Source organism: Hoplias malabaricus, chromosome 17 (genome assembly GCF_029633855.1).
Source record: "Hoplias malabaricus isolate fHopMal1 chromosome 17, fHopMal1.hap1, whole genome shotgun sequence".
Classification (NCBI taxonomy): domain Eukaryota; kingdom Metazoa; phylum Chordata; class Actinopteri; order Characiformes; family Erythrinidae; genus Hoplias; species Hoplias malabaricus.
Window position 1 is genome coordinate 9,153,420 of NC_089816.1, and position 25,480 is coordinate 9,178,899.

Consider the following 25,480-nt stretch of genomic DNA (forward strand, 5'->3'; position numbering starts at 1 on the left):
CAGGCTGAGAAACATCTTCATTAGCGGCTGTAAAGCAGCTTGGTCTCAGTGAAAGCATGTAGACCAACAGTTAGGGGATTAGCCCATTTAATCCACACAAGCAGTAACAGATACTGAGTGACAGCTAGGGGTTTTCTGTTTGCACAGAACACGGTTACTCCTCTGGGACTGGAGTGATAGGTGACAGACGGATGAAGGGTGGGCTGCAGGGAAAATATGAGCAGCAAGCATTACAGGTAAAGGATGTTTTGAGATTTCATGTGAAGACAGACTGAGCGCCTTACACCAGCTCCTGTTAAGAGATCATCCAACTTTCTTCCAGAGCACTGGAGGTTTCCATGATTAGAATGTATAGGCACAAGGCAATAAGAAACCTACAGCTTTATGATTATATAAAACTATGATTAACGTGAGGATGACTTTACGATGTCATTAGTGGCCAAAGAAATCTCTTTAATCCATAAAGTCTTAATAAAACAAAATTACAGCATTTCTCCCTCCTGAACTTCCAGTAGTATATTGGTTTTATAGGAAACTTTTACAAAAATCTTCCCATTAAACCTGATTACAGTTATTATACACTTTATTAAAAACACCAACTTTAACTTACAGCTCAATTGTAGTAGGACAGGTAACTGCCTGTGTGTTCTGTTTGTGCCTGAGTGGGTTTCTACCATGTGTCCAGTTTCCACCCACAGTCCAAAAGCAGACTTTTGTAGGTTGTTTGACTGTGCAAAAGTGTTCATAGGTGTGAATTTGTGAGTGTGGGGTTGGTGCATCATCCGGGGTGTGTTCCAGGGTGGTGTGTTCCAGTAATTCAGAGTAGGCCCGGGACCCAAGACCATTCTGAACTGAATTGGCAGTTTCAGACAATTAATGAATTCATTACTTAATAATTTTCACTGAAAAAACCAACATCAACAATTAGAAACAGTGGAACTGCAGGAAACTTAAAAAACTAGTGTTTTTCCTTTTTTTATGAGAAACTTTGCTTCAAAACTGTTTAAAAAGGAAAGGCAAAGCTCATATTATGCAACAATGCATCTAGGTTTTTTGGACTTATTTTGTGTGTGTGTGTGTGTGTGTGTGTGTGTGTGTGTGTGTTTTTAGCAAAATTCTACACAAAGTTGTACCATTTGGTCTTTCCTCTTTTAAGTTGTGATGGAGTAGAACCAACCCTGGACTTTGACTTGCTCTGGCAAACGTCTGAACCCGCTCCTTCGTACCCCAGAGCCGGAAATAAAATGACTTTTGCGCAAGCACATTGTAATGCAGGATGTGTAATTATGTTGACAGCACAAACTATTTTTACCTCCTCTGGGTCCTAATCTCCCAGAGTAATTAGTGTGCATGGCGGAGGGCTTAGCGTTAGCGTAGCATATAAACAGGCACTATGACAGGGGATAAGGCCGCACGCTGAGGCAGTCTTCATCCTGGCAGCTCTTGGGAGCCACTGGCTCTCTCTGTCACCGGCTTTCCACACAGCTGAGAGGTGACGCGGCCGTTTTTAGCAGCCCATTAAAGGATGGCTCTGTGCTATAAAGCATGCATGAATGGCACTGCGCTTCTTTAAAAGGAGGCAGCTAAAGGAAAGAGCCTGCACCACTTTGTGGGTCGAATATGGTACAGCAGAAGGGAGGAGGATGCTGCTGTTGGCTCATTGTGATTCCTTGTCCTACGCTAGTTCTGACAAGACACGTCTCAAGCATTCACTGCCACTCATGTTCTCTGGCAGCGTGATGAATTAGAGCAGACATTATGTGAAATTTGACTCTCCCATTTATAGTGCCCTGGCCTCGCTAAGGTTGCTCCTATCCAAACATTGCTTCTAATACTTAACTGGAAAGTACAGTAGCAAAAGTGGCACTTAAATATTACTACGGTCATTTTGCAGTTACATAACTTCAATAATGTTATAAATTACTTTTCTATGCAATTTGCATTAATTATCAACAGGTTTGAATTTGACAATCAACAGGTATGAAGTTTTTCTAATTGTCATTATGTCAAAAAAAGGCAAAATGTATAATAATTCTTGCATAAAACAAAAGTGTATGAATATAATGTTACATTAAATTCCAATTATTAGGTGTAGAAATACATTTCAAAATCAAAACTTCTCCAGCACATTTATGATAAAGTTTGCATAGTGTTCATTTATTCTTTGTCTGTAACCGCTTTTCCAGTTCAGGGTCGCAGTGGGTCCTAAATCACTGGGGCACAAGGAACGAACACACACTGGAGGGGACACCAGTCCTTCACAGGGCGACAAACACACACATTCAACTATGGACACTTTTTAGTCACCAATCCATCTACCAACATGTGTTTTTGGACTGTGGGAGGAAACCCACGCAGACACTGGGAGAACACACCAAACTCCTCACAGACAGTACATGGAGTGGGACTTGAACCCACAACCTCCAGGTCCCTAGAGCTGTGTGACTGCGACACTACCCGCTGCACCACCGTGCCGCAAAAACTATTAATTAAATAATAATAATAATAATAATATGTTACATTCAGAATTGCTCACATCGAAATCATCTAAAACAAAACATACCTTTGGATACAATATTATCCCACTTTTTTTTTTGAAAATGAATGCAGTGAAATTCTCCTCGCTTACCATTTTCAAACTATTTAATTTTTAGGTTATTTTTTGTATAAATAAAATGATAATTCTGTTTTTCTATGTAACAGTTACCATAAATAATAAAAGAGGAACATTTTTGGATACTGAATTACAAACTATATGTTACACAAAATTTATTGTACACCTAATTTCACTGATCGAAATCTGCCCAGATAGCAGCCACGTTTGAGCCACACTTATGGCATTTACGGCTCTGCAACTGAAGTGGCGCGTGTTTTTTTTTGCCAGATATGGACCAAAATGTCCATAAACCGGGCTTGACTTAGGTTGCAGTGCGTGTGGGGTGGATCAGATTTGAGCTGAGACAACACAAATGTGGGCCATAAAAGAACAGCAGATGTGCCACATTTGGGCAGAACATTCATTGTTATCTGGGTGTGATTTTGGAATGTTCACTATCAGTTCTCGTCTTGTTTTAATGAGTTACTAATGCAAAACTATAGCTAAAATTACAACATGCTTGTGGATGTGGATAATAACTGTCTTTTTAAGCATAAAAAGCTTCTATGTGAATGTATTCCACAAGGCCCAACTCCTCCTCGTCCCAAACCTCTGATTTTTTTGAGGAAGGCTTATTCGAACTTGTCCGGCCTTGACGTTAACCTCAAAGGCAGTGAGATAAGATTGAGGCCCTCTGTCTTCCGCCCCGGCTCATTGGCAGGGTGAGAGATAAGGGAGTGAAGAAAAATGAGCCAAGGTCTTTGTCATGGACAGTGAGGGTCCCTGTGGTGAGAGAGAGAGAGAGAGAGAGAGAGAGATAGAGAGAGATCTGGGATTCTTGTGAGGAGGGGTTCAGACGCATGGCCGGTCTCACGCTCCCCGGTTTGTGTTTTCCCTCAGGAGGGATGGGGGTTTGGCAAGCAGACAGCATGCTACCAGCGGAACATGCTGGAATGTCCACGGCAGCTTGAGATGGAGAGGACCCACAGGATATTCCTGCCCTGGATTGGCCCCCGACATTCCAGAGCAGAGCGGAAAACCTCAAATCATCCTCAGTAGGTGGGGAACTGAAGGATCAAAATAGCTATAAACAAAGCTGAAGTGGAGGGATTGGAAGGATTTCTATTCTTTAATCTTTGAGTGTATTTAATAGTAATCCATGTGCTGCACAATTAGGCACAAACCGCAGGGCTTCGGCTCACATGCTGCCCTTGTCAGCTGAAAAAAAGAGAGAGCACTGACAAAGACAGAAAATCACTTCCAGAGTCAGCACTTTTAAATCCAGAAACGAGAAGATGGGCTTAATAGGGCCTAGCCAGAGGTTATTTCACCACAGAGTCAAGCCAGCAGTCAGAAAGGTAATGCAAATAACCGCAAAGTACTTGCGCATTTCAGCACTGCACACTATGACAGGGCCGGTAAGGAGAAATGGCAGAACAGGAGTGCACGCATGAGACTTCCATGAATAACTAATACACAAATCCTATTTCAAAGAAGAGCAAGATTGAGTGAAATAATCTCTTAAAACCAGAGTCACTACAGCTTTTAATCCCTCTCCCTGGGCATCACTGATATGGCCTTTCCTGCTTGCCGTTAAAGATGATATTTGTATTCCCACATACGTCCCACTATGGCACCCTTCATTGGGATATTTCAATGCCCTGAAAAACAGACGAGAAACATCTGGAGCTAAAAACTGAGGCTGAACGCTCTGTATAATGACCTCACAATATGACTGATGTCTGAACTCGTCGGCTCTTAAAAGCCTTCTGGTAGCTCTCTGCATTAATTGTGTATGCGCTTGAAGTTTAATAACAAGCTCTTATATTCATCTGTGAAAACCTGTCATTGTACATCCTCACTGTACATGCAGCGTTCATATATGGGCTCTTATGCATGAACTGTGTAGCACATACTGATTTAAAAAAAAAGGCATTAAAAATCCTTCCATCCCTAGAATGTATCTGAGTTTCCCCAAAGAGCAAACTGATGCAAGAGCGCTAGCATGCAATCCCAGCACGCCTCCAGCGGGAGGGATGCGAGAGAGGAGAAAGTTGGTGCCCTAAAAAGCAGTGGTAATTGCCACATAAGCTATTACAACTATCTTTAAATTATTCCAGTGCATCAGGCTGTGCTATTTAGAGTCAACCTCTATTACAGGATTATTTCTGTAGGTCAGAGAACCACAGCGAGGACTTTCCCCCGCATCGTTCATTACTCTCAGAGCCGTGCACCCACAATACACGTTACTTTATTAGCACGCTGCTCAGGCCCTATCTCTACCCAGCACCTTTTACTGGAAGATGTGCGGAATCAGGTCACACTGGCAGCACAAGAGAAAATCTGTCCTGGGAGGCTGCGAGGGGAGAACCCAAGCCCTGCTGCTATGCACTCGTAGCCTCGGAACAGGCAGATAATAGCGGCATTTAGAAAGTGACCCGGCTGGCCCAGAGACTGGTGAGGATGGAGCGGCAGTGGGAGCGTGAGTCTGTGTCTGCTGAGCCAGGGCTCATATCACTGTGAGGAGATAGACAGCTTCCTTAAGGAGCTTAAACTAAGAGGTCCCTGCCGCCAAATGGGGTGGAACTTTAATCAACGCCAACTGCTGTGACTTGCAACTTCTCCAAAATAGAAATTAAGCCGTTAATCATCCCCTTTTTTTCATATGTCATATTTTGGATGCGCTGGAAAAAAAAACACGGTCTAATCCCTGGGCAAGAGTACGGTGCTTTGAAATCATCTGTGTGTTCTGTTATGTAAGTCACGTCGAGAGACGGGAGAGTGTCGGGATCAATCTGAGGACGCCGTACGCCCACCACGGGACACTGAGAGCAAAGGCCCAAACATAATATTTGCTTTGGCTTGTGAACGGTGCTGTTTAATGCCGGAGTGGGCATGATGAGGGCTTGATGAGACTTTAAAAGGACTGTGGCTCATTAGCTCTCCAAATGAAAGCATGTAAACTGAACCTGGCGACTAAAGACATGCCCCTCCATCAATTAGCTGCCAGCCGCTGCGACACACGGCCAGCTGGCTTTATCGGCTCCATGGACGTGGGAAGTGGGGGTGCAGCCCTTTTTCTTCAGGACTGTTAGAAGAACAATTAAAATAATAAAAATAGAAAATATTTGAATATAATGTAGTTTGGACATGTTGACGACCTTTTAGGGCCATGTGTTAAAAACAATAAAATACAAAATTTAAGAATAAAGACATAATAATTCTGTCTGAAAACCACAGATTCTAAAGAATTGGATTCTAAATTGTCATTTACTGAGGTTCATCACAAAATAAACAACCAGGGCTAGGTTTCCAAAACAGGATTTTAGAAGTGGTGGAGTGAGCATCACACTATACTCTCTCTCTCCCTGTCAAGATGATCTTAATGCCAAAAACGTTTTGGGACTGGTCAAAAGAAAGTGTTATTGATGTTAAACAGGGAATATGCTCATACATTTTTACTGTAAAGACAAACTGAAACACTACAATTTTAATCTTGAAATATTACACCTGGGCGGCACGGTGGCGCAGCAGGTAGGTGTCGCAGTCACACAGCTCCAGGGACCTGGAGGTTGTGGGTTTGATTCTCGCTCCAGGTGACTGTCTGTGAGAAGTTGGTGTGTTCTCCCCGTGTCCACGTGGGTTTCCTCCGGGTGCTCCGGTTTCCTCCCACAGTCCAAAAACACACGTTGGTAGGTGGATTGGTGACTCAAAAGTGTCCATAGGTGTGAGTGTGTGAGTGAATGTGTGTGTGTCTGTGTTGCCCTGTGAAGGACTGGCGCCCCCTCCAGGGTGTATTCCCGCCCAATGATTCCAGGTAGGCTCTGGACCCACCGCGACCCTGAATTGGATAAGTGGTTACAGATAATGAATGAATGAATGAATGAAATACTACATCTTATATTTAATCTCAAAATATTTTATTTTTTAAACAGATGGTCCTAGAACTGTGTTGTATAAATGTGTGTTGATTCAAAACATTTTCAAAATCTAAACCATCTAGTCACTAGCTGAATAAAAAAAAATGAATTGAAAAACCTAGTTTGAACATTACTTCACTACATATGTGACATATCTGTTGATATGTGCTGTTGAAAATTTCAGCCTCCCCACCTGAAACGCCTTCCTGTCTGCCAAGTGAGTGAGTTTAACTCTGAGACAACCCACTGGCCTCAATTCTCAGACATAGCCTTCCACACTAGAAGTTCCCCGCCACTCTTTCAAGATGCAATAATGAATCTGCATAGGTCCCTTATGGCACCAAACAACATTTTCCTCTCATGCAGTTTACCAACAAGAACGTCCATTTTGCTCAGGATGGACTACGTTTAAAAGTTTGCAGCGCTGAGCTCAGCTTTATCCCTCTTCTCTCTCCAGGTTGTGGATTGGGAGTTCAAAGTCAAGCAAGTTCAAAGTTGCAGCAAGGGAACATTCAAATTAGCTGCTGCAAAGAAGAGAGACACACATCCTCAGTTCCAGACGTTCAGCACTAGAAGTCTACACATTAAAGTGCATTTAAAATAAGCTGCCTTCAATACTGGAATGAGACACAAAACCAGCTTTAACGAGTGAAGCAAATCTGGAACAGACTGCCACTAAAATCGTGCTTAACGTCCAACATCACAAACATAACAGGTGATTAAGTGATAAACAAAACAGTCCGCTAATCTAAGCTCAAGTTGCGGGACTGTTTTCAGCCCACTGAGAAGAGCTTAAGGAAATAAAATCTCAACCCCATGCGTCATGACAATTACATTTTCTGTGAGAGGAGCATGGGACAAAAGAGATGAAACTTTCTCAGGTATCGACTTTCCTTCATGTAATACACAATGCCGATCATTTCACACAATCAAGGACTCCTCGGCGTGGCCACGTTCACATCCTCTAGAACCATGGGGGAAAACATCAATGATTGGAATTTCCTTTATGTGCACTAGTGTGAACAAAGAGGCCAGTGTGAATAGCAGATCACAGGGAGATCACGTGCGCACGCAATGGCCGTCATTATAATGATGATGCACGCCTTCAATGGCTGGCTATTCATGACGGCCGATTACAATGTGGCTTCAGTGTCCTGTGTTTATTTCTTTCTGGGAGGTCCACCTCATGAGAGCTAAACACACGTTAAAGCAACGTTAGGTAGCGTTTTAACCTTAAAACGACAGCTTTAAAATAGTTGTGATATTTCACTGACCTGTAATAGGGAGAATAGAGCCTCTGTCATTGCTACTTCTGGCTCAGCACAGCAGAAACAGTACTGTGTAACTATATGGACAGTGCTGTAAAAGTGAATTACAGAGGAAACAATTCCAAATTGCACTTAATGGCAGAGGAATGTTTAATTGAGTCTGTCGAGGTGATTAAAATATATATATATATATATATGATCCACATTATCCCAAACCTCCTAAACGTTTCTCAGTTATGGTTTCTTGACACCTATGCTTCCATTCACACCCATAGAATCCATGGGTCATACATCTCTCTGTGGCAGGACGGACAAAAACATCTGTTGGTTTTGTTTTTATCTGAAGCAAAATTGTAGCTCATATTTCTCTCAGAGATAAAAGCCATTTATCCAATGCATTTTATACACATGTGTGTGTGTGTTTGTCTGTCTGCGCAGACGAGCATGTGACCCAGCTTCAGCTGAGTGCAGACCGATAGCACCGGCTCTGTGCTCTGAATGCGTTGCTGTGTTTTAGTCCTGATTCAGCAGTGTGGCGCTTTGTGGTGAGTGAGCACTGAACAGAGCCTGGCTTTAGGGGAGTGCAGACTCATCTACTATTATAATGGTTCAATACAGCAGCTGGACAGGGGCTGGGCATGTGGGCAGCGCTTCATTTCAAAGACATTACAAAACAATATGTCAGCGCAGGGTGGATGCTGCTTCCAGCATGAGGCTAATGAGAAGAAATGAAGGGGATAAGGATCCAAAGAAAAAGCATGGAGCTCCTAATAAGCATGTCCTCATTCACTAGCACTTCTGCTGCCTATGGCTGAGAACAACATTACAGCAAAGAGCCATGGGACGACCAGCAGGGAACTTGATTTTCTAGCTTCTTAACTTGTACAAAAAAACACACACAGTGAGAGAGAATAACAAAAGTCTGATGTGTTTGCAAAAAAAGTCTAGAGCAGTCTAATTTACACATTACAGCTCTTTCCTCAGCTAATCATCAGAGATTGGCATGTTTAGTTTTGCACTGAAGCTGACATACATTTATTTAAAAGTGAACAGCTAACAAACACTAATAATCTGCTCATTATGAGGCTGACACCTTTGAGGTGTGAGTTCAGGTGAATGAGGTCTACTGCATCTATAAAACACCCACAACTATCCAACTGAGACTTGTCAGAAGTTTGTCCATATGTTCATCAACATTTGTACTTACAACCACCACAAAAACTGTTAGAAACTATATACAATCCTTTAAGATTACTTAAAAACTTAAAGCAACCCTAGGTAGTATTTTTCCCATAGAATCACATAGAATTACAGCTTCAAAATGACTGTGATGCTCCACTGACCTGTAACAGGGAGAATAGAACCTCTGTCATTGCAACTCTGGACTCAGCATGGTAGAAACTGCACTATGAAACTTCTTCTATAAGAGGGTAGAAAACCAACCCCTCTGCCCCCTTGATTTCAGGACAGTGATGTAATAGTTAATTACTCTCTACAACTGCAGGGTGAGCCCAGGAGCAAAAAATATCAAATCTGGTCCAGTGTCCCTTTAATGCAGCTTTAGGCAAATATATTATAATTAAGGCTTTCAATTTACTCAACGCTAATTAGCCTCTAAGCTCCAGTGCAAAACTAAAGTAGCAACCACTTGGCTCATTAACTACATGATGGATTGATTGCAAAAGAGTTCCTTAAAGTATAAGATTGAGAACTAATGCTGAGTTTTACTAAAGTAGACCACTGAATGTTTCAAACAGCTGTGAACTTGTAGCTAAAAGCAAAGGCAGCACACTCACCTTTAACTTGTCGAAGCGATCACTGAGCGAGGTGACCTGATGCTCCCGGTGTCTGCCCACCAATTTGCAGAGGGCACAGATGAGCTGGTCGTCCACCACACAGTACATGTTCACCTTCTCATTTTCATGCTCGAGGCAGGCCAGGCCACGCAGATGGGCATCGGCCACGGGCTCCAGCAGCCGGTGGCTGGTAAAGGGCTTCTTGTTTGGGTGTGTGGCACGCAGGCAGCGGTCACAGTAGGAGACCTCACACGTCACGCATGTCTTCACTGCCTCACGCGGAGGCTCCTGCTCACAGAACTGGCAGGCCACTCGTTGCTCGGCCGACATGATGCCAGTGACGCTGCCGTTTGCGGCCGGGCTGGACCGCGCACTGCCGCCTCCGAGCAGCGTGGCGCTATAGGGCCGCGGGCGGCGGCTCTCGCTGGGCGAGTTGGGCCCGCTGACCGAGGCCTTCTGGAAGCGGTCAATGATGTTCTGCAGCGTCACATTGCGCTTTAGGCCCTCCAGGCCGCGCTGGCTCAGTGTGATGACGTATCGGCAGGTGGGGCACTGGAAGGCGGAGACAGACTCGAGAGGCTTGGTTCCAGAGCAGTGCGAGACCAGGATGCGATGGGCACAGTTGAAGCACAGGCTGTGGGCGCAGGGAAGCAGTAGGGGGTCCTCAAAGAGCTCCAGGCAGATTGGGCACGTCAGCTCGGACTCCAGAGTTTCCATCTTCACTCGGACCGATCTAAAGGCGACATCAAATCCCACAGAAGCTGGTCAGTCACCTGCATGGCAGATAGCTGGGGGTTAGTGGCAAGCGGTCACCCCCCACCACACAGGCAGTTAAAGCAACATTCCACTCTATAGTTCTAGAAATTTTCAATTTCTTGCCCTGGACAATTTTAAAATTGATTTATTATATTACAACAAATGAGCCAATCATTTATTACAGACAAATTTGGAAAAACTATTATTTAGGAGTGGAATGTCACCTTGACATAAAGCAAGCTGGTTAATAACGGCAAAGAGGTTAGTTTATAACCAATGGCATGCATAAAAAAATAATAAAATAGTTAAAGACATCCAATTCTGGTCAAAGAGGGCAGAATGCAGTGCTGTTTTGTTTTGGATTTGCAAGCTGAATCAGGTCAAGTTTCGCTGCATTCTGTTTACTTTGCAAGTCATATGTCGGAGCTGGGAATGACCTCACTCCCTGCTGTCCCTGTTCCATTTAAACACGTAGGAAACCCTATGCCCTAGGTTTTCATGGCGTGCATTTACTTGCATTTAATAAACAGTTCAAATCAGATTTCATGAGTAATCTGTGTTTAAAAGCTTTTACATGCACTTGGGACCTCAGGTAATCTGATTTTACATGAGCCTGGCAATAATCTGATTTCTGCTTTGGAACAGCTAATAATGTAATAATGTCACAGAAAAGCATGACATAAACTTCCTGCTGCGGTTTTGGTAAACATGGCTCCAATTCACCTTCTTATCTTATCTTCTTTGTTATTATTTCTAATATTACACAACACTGCCCTTCTCAGTTCTCTCTACACTGCTGAAGAGACACTGCTGTTTTTTTTTTTTGTTTTTTTTTAACAAACATCTCTCCTGGATGAAGTGTTTGTCCCTCTGTTACTCAGTAGGAAAACCAACTTGTGGTGGGTGTTCCACCCCAAAATTCTCTACTTGGAACTCAGAAATTCCAATATCTGAATTCAAAAGAAACAAAGCGTTAAACCCTAAACTGCACCATATCCTTCCGGAAATCGCTGGACTAAAACAATACAAAACATGAAGTTTAGCGGCATCAGCAAGCTTTGGTGAGTAATGTTTGCAGAAAAAACCCAACACAAAACTGAGTATACACATGTAAGCTGTGGTTGGCTAGTATGAAAATGACACTAAATTTTATATTACTACAGAATTGTTGTATAGAAATACAATGGAATGGTGTCAAAGGCTGTTCTGGAAATAGCAGAAAGGGTAGAGCCATTTGCCTGGATGTGGTAATTACACAGAGTAGGCTAAGCGAGTTGGTGTCTGTGTAGTGACAGCCAATACAGCCCACAACCTCCTCGTAAAGTCTTTGAAGAAGGAGGCTGCACTAAACTGCTCTGCTAGGCTTTCCCTGCCCATTTCTCTCAGAAACTGCAAGTGTCTGGGCATCAGCTCTTTGGTAGTACCCCAGATCAGAACACTGAATTCTTGTAGTCTGAAACATGAAAGTCAGGTTGTGAAATTGAAAAACCTCAAAGAAGTTCATGGCAAGTGAAGTGATCAGAACCAACGGTGTACTCTTTGATGAAATGAATTTAAAAAAGTTTGTATCCTTGCAATTTACCAGAATATTTTTTTAGGAAACACACACAAATCCAATGTAAAAATGCTGTGAGAAAATGTGCTTCTATGTTGAATGTACAAATGCACGATCAACCCTAACACTGTCCATTCTCTCAGCTCCACTGACCATACAGGAGCCCTTTGTAATTCTACAATTACAGAGAGTGGTCCCTTTGTTGTTCTGCATCCTTTGTTAGCCCCCTTTCACCCTGCATTTCACAGGGCCACAACTGACCAGGTATTAGGCTGCTGGAGCTTTCTCAGCACTGCAGTGACACTGACATGATGGTGGTGTGTTAGTGTGTGTTGTGCTGGTATGAGTGGATCAGGCACAGCAGTACTTCTGCAGTTACTAAAGTGTCACTTCTGGATTGAGAATAGTCCTGTTGGCTAAAGGACGACCAACTCAAACTGTGCAGCAACAGATGAGCTTCTGTCTCTAACTTCACATCTACAAGGTGGACCATTGTGATAGGAGTGTCTAACAGAGTGCACAGTGAGCGGACAGTGTTTAGCGGCACTGCTGTGTCTGATCCACACGTACCAGCGCAACACGCCCTAACACACCACCACCACATGAGGGTGATTTCAGCGCTGAGAATAAGCCACCAGCCGAATCATACCTGATCTGTGGTGGTCCTGTTGGGGTCCACTGAAGAACAGGGTGAAACAGGGCAAACCGTGTATATAAAACAACAGATGGACTAGAGTCTGCAACTGTAAAGATACTATATTTATAATACAGCTTTTAAAACTCCAAAGTAGCTGTGCTGGCCAAAGAGGAGAGGGCATTGTTTACACATTGCTGTCTTTGCAGCTTGTTTTGTGAATTTATTGTATTTCATAGATTATATGGTAGGATTTTTGGCAATTCAAAAATGAACAGTAAAACAGTGGTAGTTTTATTGTAAGCAATACAAGGTAACGCTGTAGATTCAGTGCTTTATGATGCATTGTGAAGCCATTTATAACGGGTGCGAAGTGGCCTATAAAACTTGCAGCACACACTCTCCCACAACCTGCTACCACACACAAACACACACACACACACAAATACCGCCCCTGGCACACTCGCACTCCGGCACTGCATTAATTCTGCTCTATCTTCTACACAAGGAAACAAAGTTAGCAAGGGAATTAAAGCTGATGAACCTTGTTAATGCGATTTCATTAATATTTCTCACTCTTGCGTGAAACTCACACCTCTCCCCCAAGTCTCTGTTCAGCTGTGTGTGGCTTCCTATTGATTTGAACCTCAGAACACCATCAGTTTCAACGATTTTCATAATTTCGCTAGTGGAAAGGGACAGAAAGATATAAAGAAGTATAAAACCAAGGCTGCCCTATGCATTCCATCTTCTCACAGCTTTCAAATCTAATCATCACACTTCTTGACCTCGCGTTTCAGATGTCAGACTGGCTATTGACCAAGACTGAATTAAATTCATTGAGTTTCATTTGAGTTTTCTTGAGCGGCACCATGTCCTCAGTACTGATTCCCTGCACATATAAAAGCACAAGCTTCTGCAACGCCAGCACTGAAAGGTTTAAACAAGGCTAGTCATATTTAAGTGTACTTTATTAAGTAAATCAAGAGGCTGAAACATGTGCAGGTATGATGAATAAAGTGCTAGTTTGGTGTGTTGTAAACTGTTCTGGTTTAGAAATATGTAAAACCCAAATTTACCCATGACCAAAGTAAAAACGTAACTTCCAAAATGAGATTTTCAGATTTTTAAAAAAAAAACACTACACTCTCAGGAAAAAATATACAGTACCAGTAATTCATTACCACTAAATGTACAAATAATATTAATAAAGGTATAACAGCGAACAACCTCAGTGCCTGGGGAGCCTTGCTTAAGGACACTTTAGCTGTGAATTAACTTTTTTTGCCGGTCCCAGGAATTGAACTGGCCTCAAGCTCTCTTCTTTAAGCTCAAGGCCACAATATCACTGATCGATGAAAGCATGAAATTTTCATAAAATTATGATTTTATATCAGCGTCAGACTGATGAGTCTGTTGCTTATAATTCTGAGCCATAGCATGTTGTAGTCAGTTTTAAAGTCTTAAAGCAGCAAACGCCCGATCACTGGAAAATATAAATAATGTCCTGGACAAATTTAAGCAGATATCACCTGATAAGAGGCAGTGTCCTTCTGTAACATTCACCTTCCTCATGGTTCCATCTGATTCTCAGGGTATTTACTGCTTCATGCAAGAGGGACTAAAACGCCTGGGAAATCTGGTCAGCCAAAAACTCAATTATCTCGATCTGATAAGGCAGACAGATAAAGGGAGATGGCCTGAATGACCTCGCTTTAAGCAAAAAGTAAAGGTCAGTGTGAAAATCTGACCTTAGGGGTTTAAAGTAAATCTTGTGACTTCAACCATGTTTTCATTGAAGACAGAATCAATTGACAGTATTAGTGCTTCAATGGTAGACTTATGGTGTCAGAGGTGATGACACCATTTAACCTAAAATGAAAAATAAATATATAAATAAATAAAGGCACAGCCACATAGATCAGATTATAGCGAGGGGTTCCATTGTGACAGCCAGTATCTTCTTTTGCTATTAGACAGACTTACACACACACGTACAGTGTAGTCTGTTATACTTGATCCCTCATTTCCTTGATTAAACCCTGATCCCTCCCTTTGAAACGGACTTTGAATTTTTAAATTTCTATAGAGAGGAGTCGCATGGTAATTATTTAACAAAGCCACTTAGAACTCTGTCTTAGCCGCTACTGTATTAGCATTCAGTACCTAACATTATTCAACGGTTTTTGCACAGACAGACAGGCAGAACAGTAGGCTGTGCCTTGGTGAATATAAAAAAGATTGAGGAGAGGGTGTGAGGAATTTGTCTGCTCTCTGAAAAGATCACCTGGTCACTGATTTCCCCTGTCAGAGGAAAGACAGCATCTGGAAAGTGAGGGATTGTGTTGCCTGGGTTGCTACTCTTTGAGAATGTCTGACTTTATTTAAAGGTACTGTAAACCCCTGGGGGACTGTCTCTGCCACTGCTGTGCTCACTCCCACAGCAACAACAAAACGCATGCGTCACCCAGAGAGAGAAAAAAGAACTATGTTTGCACAATGAGGACAATACAATAATGACACTAAAGGTAAACACAAAGGTACTGAGTTACATGCATATAACTCTACGGTTGGAATCCTACACCCACAATTTGAGGTTTGCTGTGTCATAACTCAGGAATGGTTTAACAACGAGACATGATTCATACCTCACACTTATGAACAAGCCCTAGTCTATCAAGCCTGAAAATATCCAGCTGTTTCTAGGCTGTCATAAAAATTAATCTTGTTCATCACAAAGCATAGCTTTTGCTCAGTTATTTATGTTACTACAGAACCTGTCTGAATTGATGAAATAATGTCAAATATTGTGCTCTCTTAAACAGAAAATGTTATTATTAATCTGTAACTTAAATATGGGTTTTAGGGAGTAATGCAGGGGTGATTCTAAATATGTATTAATGTCCTTACTACACTGAACAATCACTGGATTAGGAACACCTACCCTGTCACTATTTTACCTTGTCCATTTTATCAGCTCTACTGACCATACAGGAGCACTTTGTAGTTCTTGAATTACAGACTGTAGTCCACCTGTTTCTCAGGACCACCACAGAACAGTTATGATTCAGCTGGTGGATCATTTTCAGCACTGCAGTGACACTGACATGGTGGTGGTGGTGTAGTAGCATGTGTTGTGCTGGTAAGAGTGAACTGAAAATAATCACCAAACCACAAATTTCCAGCTGACAGTGTCCTGTGGCTGGCATCCTATGTCCACTGATGAAGGACTAGAGCACAAGCAACACAAACTGCGCAGAGACAGATGAGCTACTGTCTCGTTACATCTAAAAGATGGACCAATGAGGTAAGAGTGGACAATGACTTAAAAACTTGAGCAGCTCTGCTGTGTCTGATCCAGTCAAAACACACTAACATACCACCACCAAATCAGTGTCACGGCAACACTGTGAATGATCCACCACCCAAATCATATCTGATCTGTGGTGATCTGGAACATTGAAGAGCACGTTGAAATGCGGGGAAAAAGTATACAAATAAACAGATGGACTACAGTCTGTAATTATAGAACTACAAAGTGCTCATGTACAGTCAGTGGAGCTGATAAAACAGACAATGAGTGTGGGTAAAAGGTAGGGGTTCCTAATCCTGTGTTATTTATTAAACTATTTCTCTCACCATTTCTCTCTCTCACTATTTCTCTCTGTTTGAATTTCTTTCATGGTAAACTCTCCAAGCTTTAAGTAGCTGGTCTGTAGGCCATCTAAACGTGTCAGATTAATCATCAGCGTTATTAGGAAGCAACTGTGGAGTCAATTTGGTTTAATGAGTGTGATGCTAATTTTGTGACAACAACATTATCCTAGGCCTTAAAAGTCCTACATACATAACAAACCAGGACTTTAATGGTTTGCATTCCTCATTAATTATATTTTAGCATATATGCTATACTCTAACCACACTACATTAAGTTTAAAATGCTAGAAATCCAGTACTGACCTCTATATTTGATGCAAATTAGGCCATTCTAGCCAGGACAGGACACCTTGAGTACAGTCCCCTAAAAAGCACACAGGTGTCTGCAGAGTTTGGAGTGTGCGTGGGTGTTGGGAGGAGTGCTTAGGTGTGGATGGCCGCGGTGCTGGGTGGGCCACTGGGTCAGACTCCACCCGGCGGCCCAGACGGTCTAATGGAGTCATTCATCTTCTGTCAGTCTGCAGCTGGCCACCACCTTCCTGCAGCCTCCAACGAAGCCAGAACATCCAGGCTGCCGTAGCTCAGCCCCCTGGACCAGAGAGAAAGCCAGTGGAACTATGCTGCAGTCCACGGCACTCGTGCAGGAGGAGCCATCGATTTAGAGCAAGCGATGAGGGCTTTGGGGATATCCCAGCCTAGGTATTTGGACGGAAGCCAGCCGGGCCCAATCGCAGCTCCACTACTATGGCAAGCAGCAGACAGAAAGGCTGAGCTGCACGCAGCGAGGGAGCGCAGCACAGACGACACATTAATGACACTAATGATTAATGATCACTGGACCAAAACGGGCATATGTCCTGTATACGCCGCCTGGAAATAAAGAAGGAGGACACTGTGCCTTCTTTTATTATAGCTTTTGCTTTAGCTATTTAGTTACGCCTACGACAAAACCTGACACGCACCTCTCCAAAACGTGACTATGTGTTGCGTCAATGCAGACCACAATGACTGTGATTGGTCTGTAGTTGGACGGACATTGTTTAAGTTGAACAGAAGAAGTACAGAAACATGAACTCCTCTTCTCCACACTATAGAGACTGCAGATTGCAAATTCATGGCGAGAGATTTCCTCAGATATGGTGTGGACGTCAGGGATGAATAAAATGGTTGAACAAAGGAACAATATGGACGCCTCTGAAAAAAAATAAAGCCTTGCAAGGAGAAACAGGACCACATGGGAAAAATGTGCCAGCTTTGTATTTGTTTCTTTCCTAGCACCTCATGTAAACTATGCTCTTTCCCAAACAACGACCTACTCCCTAAATAGTGCACAAGATTTATAAAAAGTAAAAGTATACACAACTGCATTGTGTACTACACAGTGTAGAGGAAGATGTCTGAGATTCAGCCCTCGTGTTGTGGCAGTGTATTTGCAGAGCGACGCAGACACCAAACACAGAATTATGTCGTAGTGCTCTTGCATCAAATCAGTGCAGAAGTATAAATTGGCCTTAACGTTGACCTACACACAGAAGCAAGCTAGTGTGTAGGAAAATGTTTACTATGTGTTCTTTGGCAGCCGTCCATTTACAGAACTGCAAGAGGAGCAAAAAAATTCTTTTTTAAATAATAATAAATATGCAGTCACTTATTAATGTTAAATAATAAATGGCACTTGTGGTAAAAAAGCTATATGGCACTCCAGGTTGTGCTGTCACAGCTGTGATGATATTCACTGTAACAGCACTCCCTCTCTTCGTGATATTGCTTCAGTGCTGTTTGCCAGCTAACTGTCCCTAGTGTTGGTTTTAGCATCATGCTGAATGACTGGGGAGAATGAGGGGCCTCTTCCCTAACCACGGAGAGCAAGGGCAATTTTGCTCTGTTGGACTCCTATCCAGAAATTACGGTGACGTTGCCAAGAATCAATTTTCTGATGAAACAACTTGATGTTTTGATGTGTTATAGGAAGTTCTCATTTACTAATAACACTGTTAAAAGCAAAGAGTCCCAAGATATATGCTCAATGTATATTAAAGATGTCTAAAAGAGCTCAGCTCGGCTGAGTCTGGAAGAAGCTATTATAAAAGTTCCTACCACTCAATAATCATTATGTTGTTTAGAGTCTCACAAACTGTTTGTGCTGCCTCCAACCCACTGGGGTAAGTGGCAGGCTTTTTATCTGTATTACCTTAACATGACTTGAGTGTGGGTTGTGTTTACAAGCACAGCCTAGTCTCAGGAGACAGCAGTGGAGTAACAAAGCGAACAGGTGTTTTTAAGACATGGTCTCACCGGGACTGTAGCTCATTCCAGCACTTGCAATTAACGCTTCCCTCAAGAGCTCAGCGCTGCTAAATACCGCCGGACAGAATACAGGCTGCGTATATCTCAGAACACCACCGGTAAGCGTCAATATGGTCTGATCAATTAAGTGTACTTTCTACTACATCCACTCCGCATGTGACTCTGATGTGAACCGGGCTAATCGATGTGTGCTAGACAGATTTCTGCCATGATTAACATGAACAAAAGACAGATGTGATTTCATGAGGGTTCAGGCTATGACTGGAGGAGTTGGTATGCTGCAAGCATTCCTGAAATATCTGATGAGAACTAAGGGCTACGGGTGTTAATTACAAATTACAGGATTATTCCACTGGCTACTTCATGTGGAACTGAAACAAGTTACAACTAATTAAATAAGCATTCTGAAGCAAATAGCTGTGTCAAGAGTTGGGCCTACGGGGTGAAACAGCCCTAATAGATTGGAATATTGTTTTAATAGGCTATTTATTTGCTCCTTCTCTGAGGAGCCTGTGGTAAGCATTCATGTCTGAGCAGTTCTCTGTTCATGCTAGCGTGGGACTGTAGAAGTGTATGGTTAGGCTGGCAGTAGCTCGGCCACACTGTGATTAGCATTATTCTGCTGCCACACTGGGAAATTTAATCTAGTTCTGTTTGTATTTCCTGTTAGCGAGCACCAAACATGGAGTGGTCAACCTCCAAACCCTGTGGTGTTGCTTTTAAGAATTTATTCGCTTTTTATAAAACGACTTTAAATAGAGACTTTGAGGTGGATGATTATAGTGGACATTTTTAACGAGAGTACATACAAAGCCCAGTTGGTACCCTAAAGCCAAAATAAACCACACTTCTGATGTCATCCTCCTCAGCCCTATAGCGTTAAAGCAGAACAGGTACACAAAGGCAAATGGGGGGAACTAGCTAAATTAATCCATGCTAATAACAACTGGCCACCAATGTATTCATGCAGCCTGAGGACAACAAACCTCATCTTGCTGGAAGGTTTTTGGCCAGAATGTGTTTAACAATCAAATGAGTCACACGGAAAGTGCAATTTTCCATAAATAAAAGGTCCAGCATCCATTTTAGTACTTCCACACACACGCACACACACCCACAGACTGGCAATCTTGTATCTGTGAATTGTGAGGACATTACAAAGACTTCCGCTGATTACTGCTTGCTTTAAACATGTCTTCACCTCACATTGTAATGATTTACATTGTGAGGACCTGCTGGTGGTCCCCAGAATTTGAGTGGGTAAACAGGAATTGATCCCCACAGTGTAATATAATCCTGGCACACACACACACACACACACACACACACACACACACACATATAAAAGTTCTGTGGCCAATGTGGCCGTTGGCTGGTGTTCGGCTTTTCCACATCCTCTCTTTAAAGCTGGCCTGGCTTAATCAAACATGCCATTTCTATTCATAGAACATAAACAGTAATGTAGCCCAGCGGTTGAGATTCTCCCCTCCTGGATTTGGAAGGGCAGGCCAGAGGCTGAGTTCTTTGGTGTCTGCCCTACACAAACATGGCTGGATAACCTTTACCTCTAGCTTGCTAAGATCCAGGTCAAAGCCCATCTGCTGCTCTGCCATACGTGAACAATGGGACCGTGAAGTGATGGGTGCCATGATGCAAGAAGCCACATTTAGCCCTGGAGAGTTAGACAACAGTATTTCCATGCGAAGCCCAGAGAACTGCGGGCATGTCAAAAAGGTTCCTCTTACATCCTGAAATGTGTAGTAAGTGGGTAAAAAGAAACTGGAGGGGGAAAAAAGTTGAATGAAAAAACAAGTTTCTCAAATTTAAAAAGTGATTCAAAATACTGTCTCAGGCCTTGTTCACACGGATCTCTTTATTTTTAAAAACTGAGGTTTTTGTCTGTGTTTTGGCCTCTGTCCATATGTAAACTGGGTTTTAGGTCACTGGGGTTTCGAATACACATTCCAAGGTGGAGATTTTTGAAAATGCCATTGTCACTGTTCTCGTGTGGATGAAAGCAAAGAGATTTTCAGAAATGCTGCCATCACCCGCCGTGTCTGTACTATTAAGATCTAGACTCAGTAATATCATGACTTGCGTAAGGAGTGATTTGGGATTAACACCTTTTTGTTTCTCTAGTGCATCATGGTGTTTTGGAACCTCACTTTAAGAGGTACTATGGCCCCTTACTGAACTGGCACAATAGTACAGCTGTTTTGGCATTTGTCTGGACGGAGATATTTTCACAAACGGTGAGGGGAAAATAAATGTATCCCTGTGGATGGGCAAAAGGATGGCATCATGTTAAAAGAAGAATGAATGAATATGTGTGAGTTTGATAGATGGGCAGCAAATTAGCAGAGAAAACTCCCTGCCATGAAATAAAATGTGTGAAGCTCACTAGAAAAAATGTAACAATGTCTAAAAGAAAAATGTCTGTTTTACCAGTTCTCACTGCAGCTCCTTAAATACGAGCGTCTCGTGGCGGCATATTTTCCTGGTTTAACACAATACAGACATACTCTATTCTGCTCGTCATTTCACACACCTATTGCTGACGCCTCTGCCGACCGCACCTTTGCCCAACACAATGAAGTTAAGACCTTCAAACGTCCTGTCATTTCCCTAATGCTCTTAGCTGAAGCGCTGTCTTATCGTGCCTGAGCACAACATAGCGCCGACACGCTCCCTCTTGCTCACCCTGAAGCACTTCCATTATTGATGTGCATTTGCTCCAGTGAGAACAAAACCGGGATATAAAATGCAGCGCAAAAGCTCATAAGATATTTAGCACAGCATATAGAGCAGCAGGTCGAGAAAAAAAATGGAAGAGTAGCTGAGAGTAACATCATTGGCTGGGTCTCTCCAGTGCAGACCATCAACCAGCATTCCCTTCTTTCCAGGATTTAAGAGAAGAGGCAAAACCATCTGAAGCAGACACAATGCCGCCTCCCTCATTATCGCCATGTCCTTCATTTCAGACTCAGGGAAGAAACACAGACATGGAGGGAACAGACGCTGGCTCAGAGGAGCAGCAAAATAAAAGAGTATCAAACTCTGTACTGATTGAGCTTTGGCACCTTGGGCCCCAAGCCTCACAGAAAATAAATAGACTTTGATTTTGTCGTTTCTCCTCATGCAGGGGAGTCGATTCTCAATCACAAAAGATGATGTGGCAGGTTTTGCCGATTTCTACTCCACATTCCTGTTTTTGATATTAAAGCGCTTTCATTTCTTGGAACGTCCAACCACCAATTTGGAGGTGAATGATTTCCTTTACATCCTGCCCCACAGGAAGGCGAGACCAAGAGAAGCTGAACATTTCTAAGGTCTACTTGAGCGCTTCGGCTCTAGTCCCTAGTGATGCGCATTAACTAGCTGATCAATGAAGGAGTAAACATATGCATAAGCCTCAGCGAATCCTTTTGTCATGCCTCGCTGTAAACAAACTTCCAGACACAAATTCATTTTCAATCTTGTTTCATTTCCACGCTGCAGACAGAAAAAAAATGATGTGTTGACAGAAAAATTGGGAACAAGTGACGACTCACGTAATGGCACACCTTTATGCAACGATTCTCATAAATATGCTAATTATGCATAGACATTCTGAAATGGTCTGCGACTCTGTGATGGGTTTTCCGTCTTCAGTAAATGTGCTAATATGAATTTCCTTTTGACCATAATGTACTCAAAATCAAATCATCAACACGTGCTGGATGTTAATGAAAGGTAAAGGTACCGTCTTCTGAAAGCCCTTGTCACACAGACAGACACAGGCATGGAGAGCATGTGATACTAGAGTTACTGTCTGTTGCACTTAAGATCTGTCTCTGAAAACTAAGCATTGGCCAGTGGACTATACCACTATGATACTGTAATCGGGAAACAAGGTTTTAAAGACTATAGCCAAGTGTATATTATAAAAATGACAGTACTCTCAGTTCAAATCAAATGGAAAAAACCCTGGAAAGCTCTATAACTGGGATTTCCCAGGGTTTGAAGAACAGCAAACATGGACAAGTTATGTGTCCAGTACTGTTAAAGAAACCTGTAAAGTAGTAAGAGCCACAGCCTTTTTTCCCTTAATTTGCATTGCAGTGGCTGATAGAAATCTACTTCACGTCCATCAGTAAATTCCTTTCTTCCAGTGACAAACAGAAAACAGCTTCATCATGAAAGCGTCTCTCAAATGTCTACAGGTCCTTTCACAGTGGTGCCACTGAACTGATGCAGAGATTCTATCTTTTACATCCTGGATCACAGCCAAGTAAGACTAGTGCAGTGCCTCTCTCTCTCTCTGCCTCTGTGTGTGTGTGTGTGTGTGTGTGTGTGTGTGTGTGTATGTGTGTTTAATAAAAGTCGTCATACTGATGTGAAGATCTGAAGATATCCCATTTCCCCCCTGCATCTCCCTCCAGCCTCTCATTACGCTTCAAAAACCAACCTTGAACTTAAACCCTCCATATTAAAATAGCCGTTCTGGAAAGGGAAAATGAGCATGAAAAGCCTAATTCAATATTTAAAAAGGTATCCAAGTCAGATCTCCACACTAATGGGTTATTCTGCAGCTTACAGCACCACCAAGAACACTGGGGATGAGAGTGGGGCAGGACGGAAACACACACACACACACACACACACAGACACACACATAGAGGCATGAATACTAGGGATGCATGACACATCTGTTATACAAAACTTGCTTCTAAACACTGACATAGCAAAACATGATCATTTGCTAAAGAGCCCTCTAACAAATCACAAAGCTTTTAATGAAAGTGCTGTAGCTATTTCGACCAATCACAGTTATACATGAATGTTTTGTTAGTGTTTGATGAATTACGATAAATGCCATGAAATAAAAAAATGCGGATCACATATTATTATAGACATCCATTTACCAATAACTGATCAGCATCAGCCAGAAATTAGCTGTAGCACTCACATTTATTAGCATACGCTTTGAATGATAAAATTGTAAAATGTATATTAGCTATGTGTTTGTTATATGATCGGAAAAGCAGCATTTTGTCTATTGTGCATTGTTGATGCACCCACATATTCTGTAGGATTGTTCAGAAGAGTGTTTAACTTCAGAGCTAGGGTCAATGTCTGCACACGTCTCACCATGGAAGCCACGTCAGGAACGCCTCCACTGTGTTAATAAATCAGCAGCTGTGTGTGAGGTGTTACACAGCTGTGGAGCCGTGCAGAAGGAGGGCAGAGTATGCAGATATAGAATGCAGAATCAGTGGCAGGGGGGTGGGAGGAAGGATTTAGGGGAGCAATGTTGGCAGGTTTCCAAAGACCCCCTAAGAAGCATTCTTCATTCTGTACTGGGCAGCAGAGAGTCATAGGCTTCTATTTATAAGCTGTAATGTTTGGTATTTCCTTCAGGGGGTGAGGGTGGGGAGAAAGGCATTGTTGTTCTAAGCAGCCTTTGATTGCTTTGCTGAATCTGTGCATTGAAATGGCAAGGTCTTGTTGTTCCATTTATGTAATTCCGTTTGTGTGTAAGGGAGCAGGCCTTTGATATTTAATCATTTGTTGTGTACCCTGCACCCCCAACCCACCCGCCCAAAAAAAAATTTGTGCAAACAATGATTCCGGTGTAAAAAGACCAAAGTTCCTGCTAGTCAGAAGTTAGTTTGCGTACACAGTACTGCAGACTGTGCAAATGGCACTGCGTAGAAAGAACAAATAAAGCCAAATGAACCTACCACTGAGTTTTCATCATATCAAATAAACAGCGGAACAACAGAGGCTAATACATATACTATAATAACCCAAATAACAGTAAATGTGACCCAGAGCTGATCAAATGGAAATGTGGTTTACATTATTATACAAGCTCTGCTGAAATAAACACATAATGGGATCTACCAGAACATAGCCATTTTCTTTAAAGTAGGTTTGAAAACACATTCCTAAAGCCAGCTTCCTTGTACTTTGTGGAGTCTGAATGTTGATACCACATGGAGATTTGTAAAAGGCCTAGGGCTGTTTGGACATGAGTGCAAGGAATGAGTTAAACTGTTTCACTTATCCCCCCCACCGTTCAACCGTCCAACCCTAACCCCATCCCATTCTATTTTCTATCAGCATTAGAGGTCACATGTAATAGAGTGGACACTGGGACAGCAGAATGCAGCTTAAACTATATGTAATGGAACTTGGGGAGTGAAGCAAGTGTGATGTGTATGTGTGTGTGTGTGTGTGTGTGTGTGTGTGTGTGTGTGTGTGTGTGTGTGTGTGTGTGTGTGTGTGATGAGCTCACTTTCCCCTGTCTTGAGTTTGGCATGCACAGGGGCATGCTCACATGTCAGTACTTAAAGATAAAAAGCTACAGCAGGAGAGCTGATGGGAGAGGGAAACATCATGCAGACCAAGGCCAACTGCTTTAGCTGCCACTCCACATTCATCTTCAGCTAGCGCTTGTCTGATTTATACTAGGGCTGCGCTCAGTGAATGTGGTGAGAATGTGGTGACTTGTGGGAATAAAAGTGGGGATAAAAGTTTTCGTATAAAACTGCATTTTTATATATTTTTACAGAAATAAGTCTCTCAACAAATCTCCAAAAAGTAACTTTAAAAGAGGAATGGAAAAAATGCTTAACTTTCAATAAAAATATTTGATTCTAATTAATCTGGCAGCATTTCTGTTGTTCCATTCATTTTGAATTTTTCCCACAATGTGAAGGACGGCTGCTGTGCTCAAACAATGTCATGAACTAAAAATCGATAAACGTGGACATGCGTATTTTTCTTTAGATAGCAACAATGATATACATCAATTTCTTTTGATATAAACCAACTTGTATCTTCTATCTTGAAATATAAATGTTTAGAGGACCGGCGCCCCCTCTGGGGTGTGTTCCTGCCTTGCACCCAATTATTCAGGGTAGGCTTCGGACCCACCGCGACCCTGAACTGGATAAGAGGTTACAGACAATGAATGAATGAACTATTACTGTTTCCACATTTTTAC

General features: G+C 42.4%; 1 protein-coding gene across 4 annotated transcripts in view; it reads right to left on the bottom strand.

Annotated features, from left to right (window-relative positions):
* The window catches only part of mid2 (midline 2), a 133,687-nt gene that overhangs the window by 38,860 nt on the left and 69,347 nt on the right, over nt 1–25,480 (bottom strand). For 2 of the 4 annotated variants that reach the window (XM_066649704.1, XM_066649703.1), the window contains exon 2: nt 9,581–10,313. In XM_066649704.1, the coding sequence (XP_066505801.1) occupies nt 9,581–10,297 (717 nt within the window). In that variant the 5' untranslated portion in view covers nt 10,298–10,313. Of the gene's footprint in view, nt 1–9,580; nt 10,354–25,480 lie in introns of all 4 variants that reach the window. The other 2 variants (XM_066649705.1, XM_066649702.1) reach the window with 1 other exon arrangement.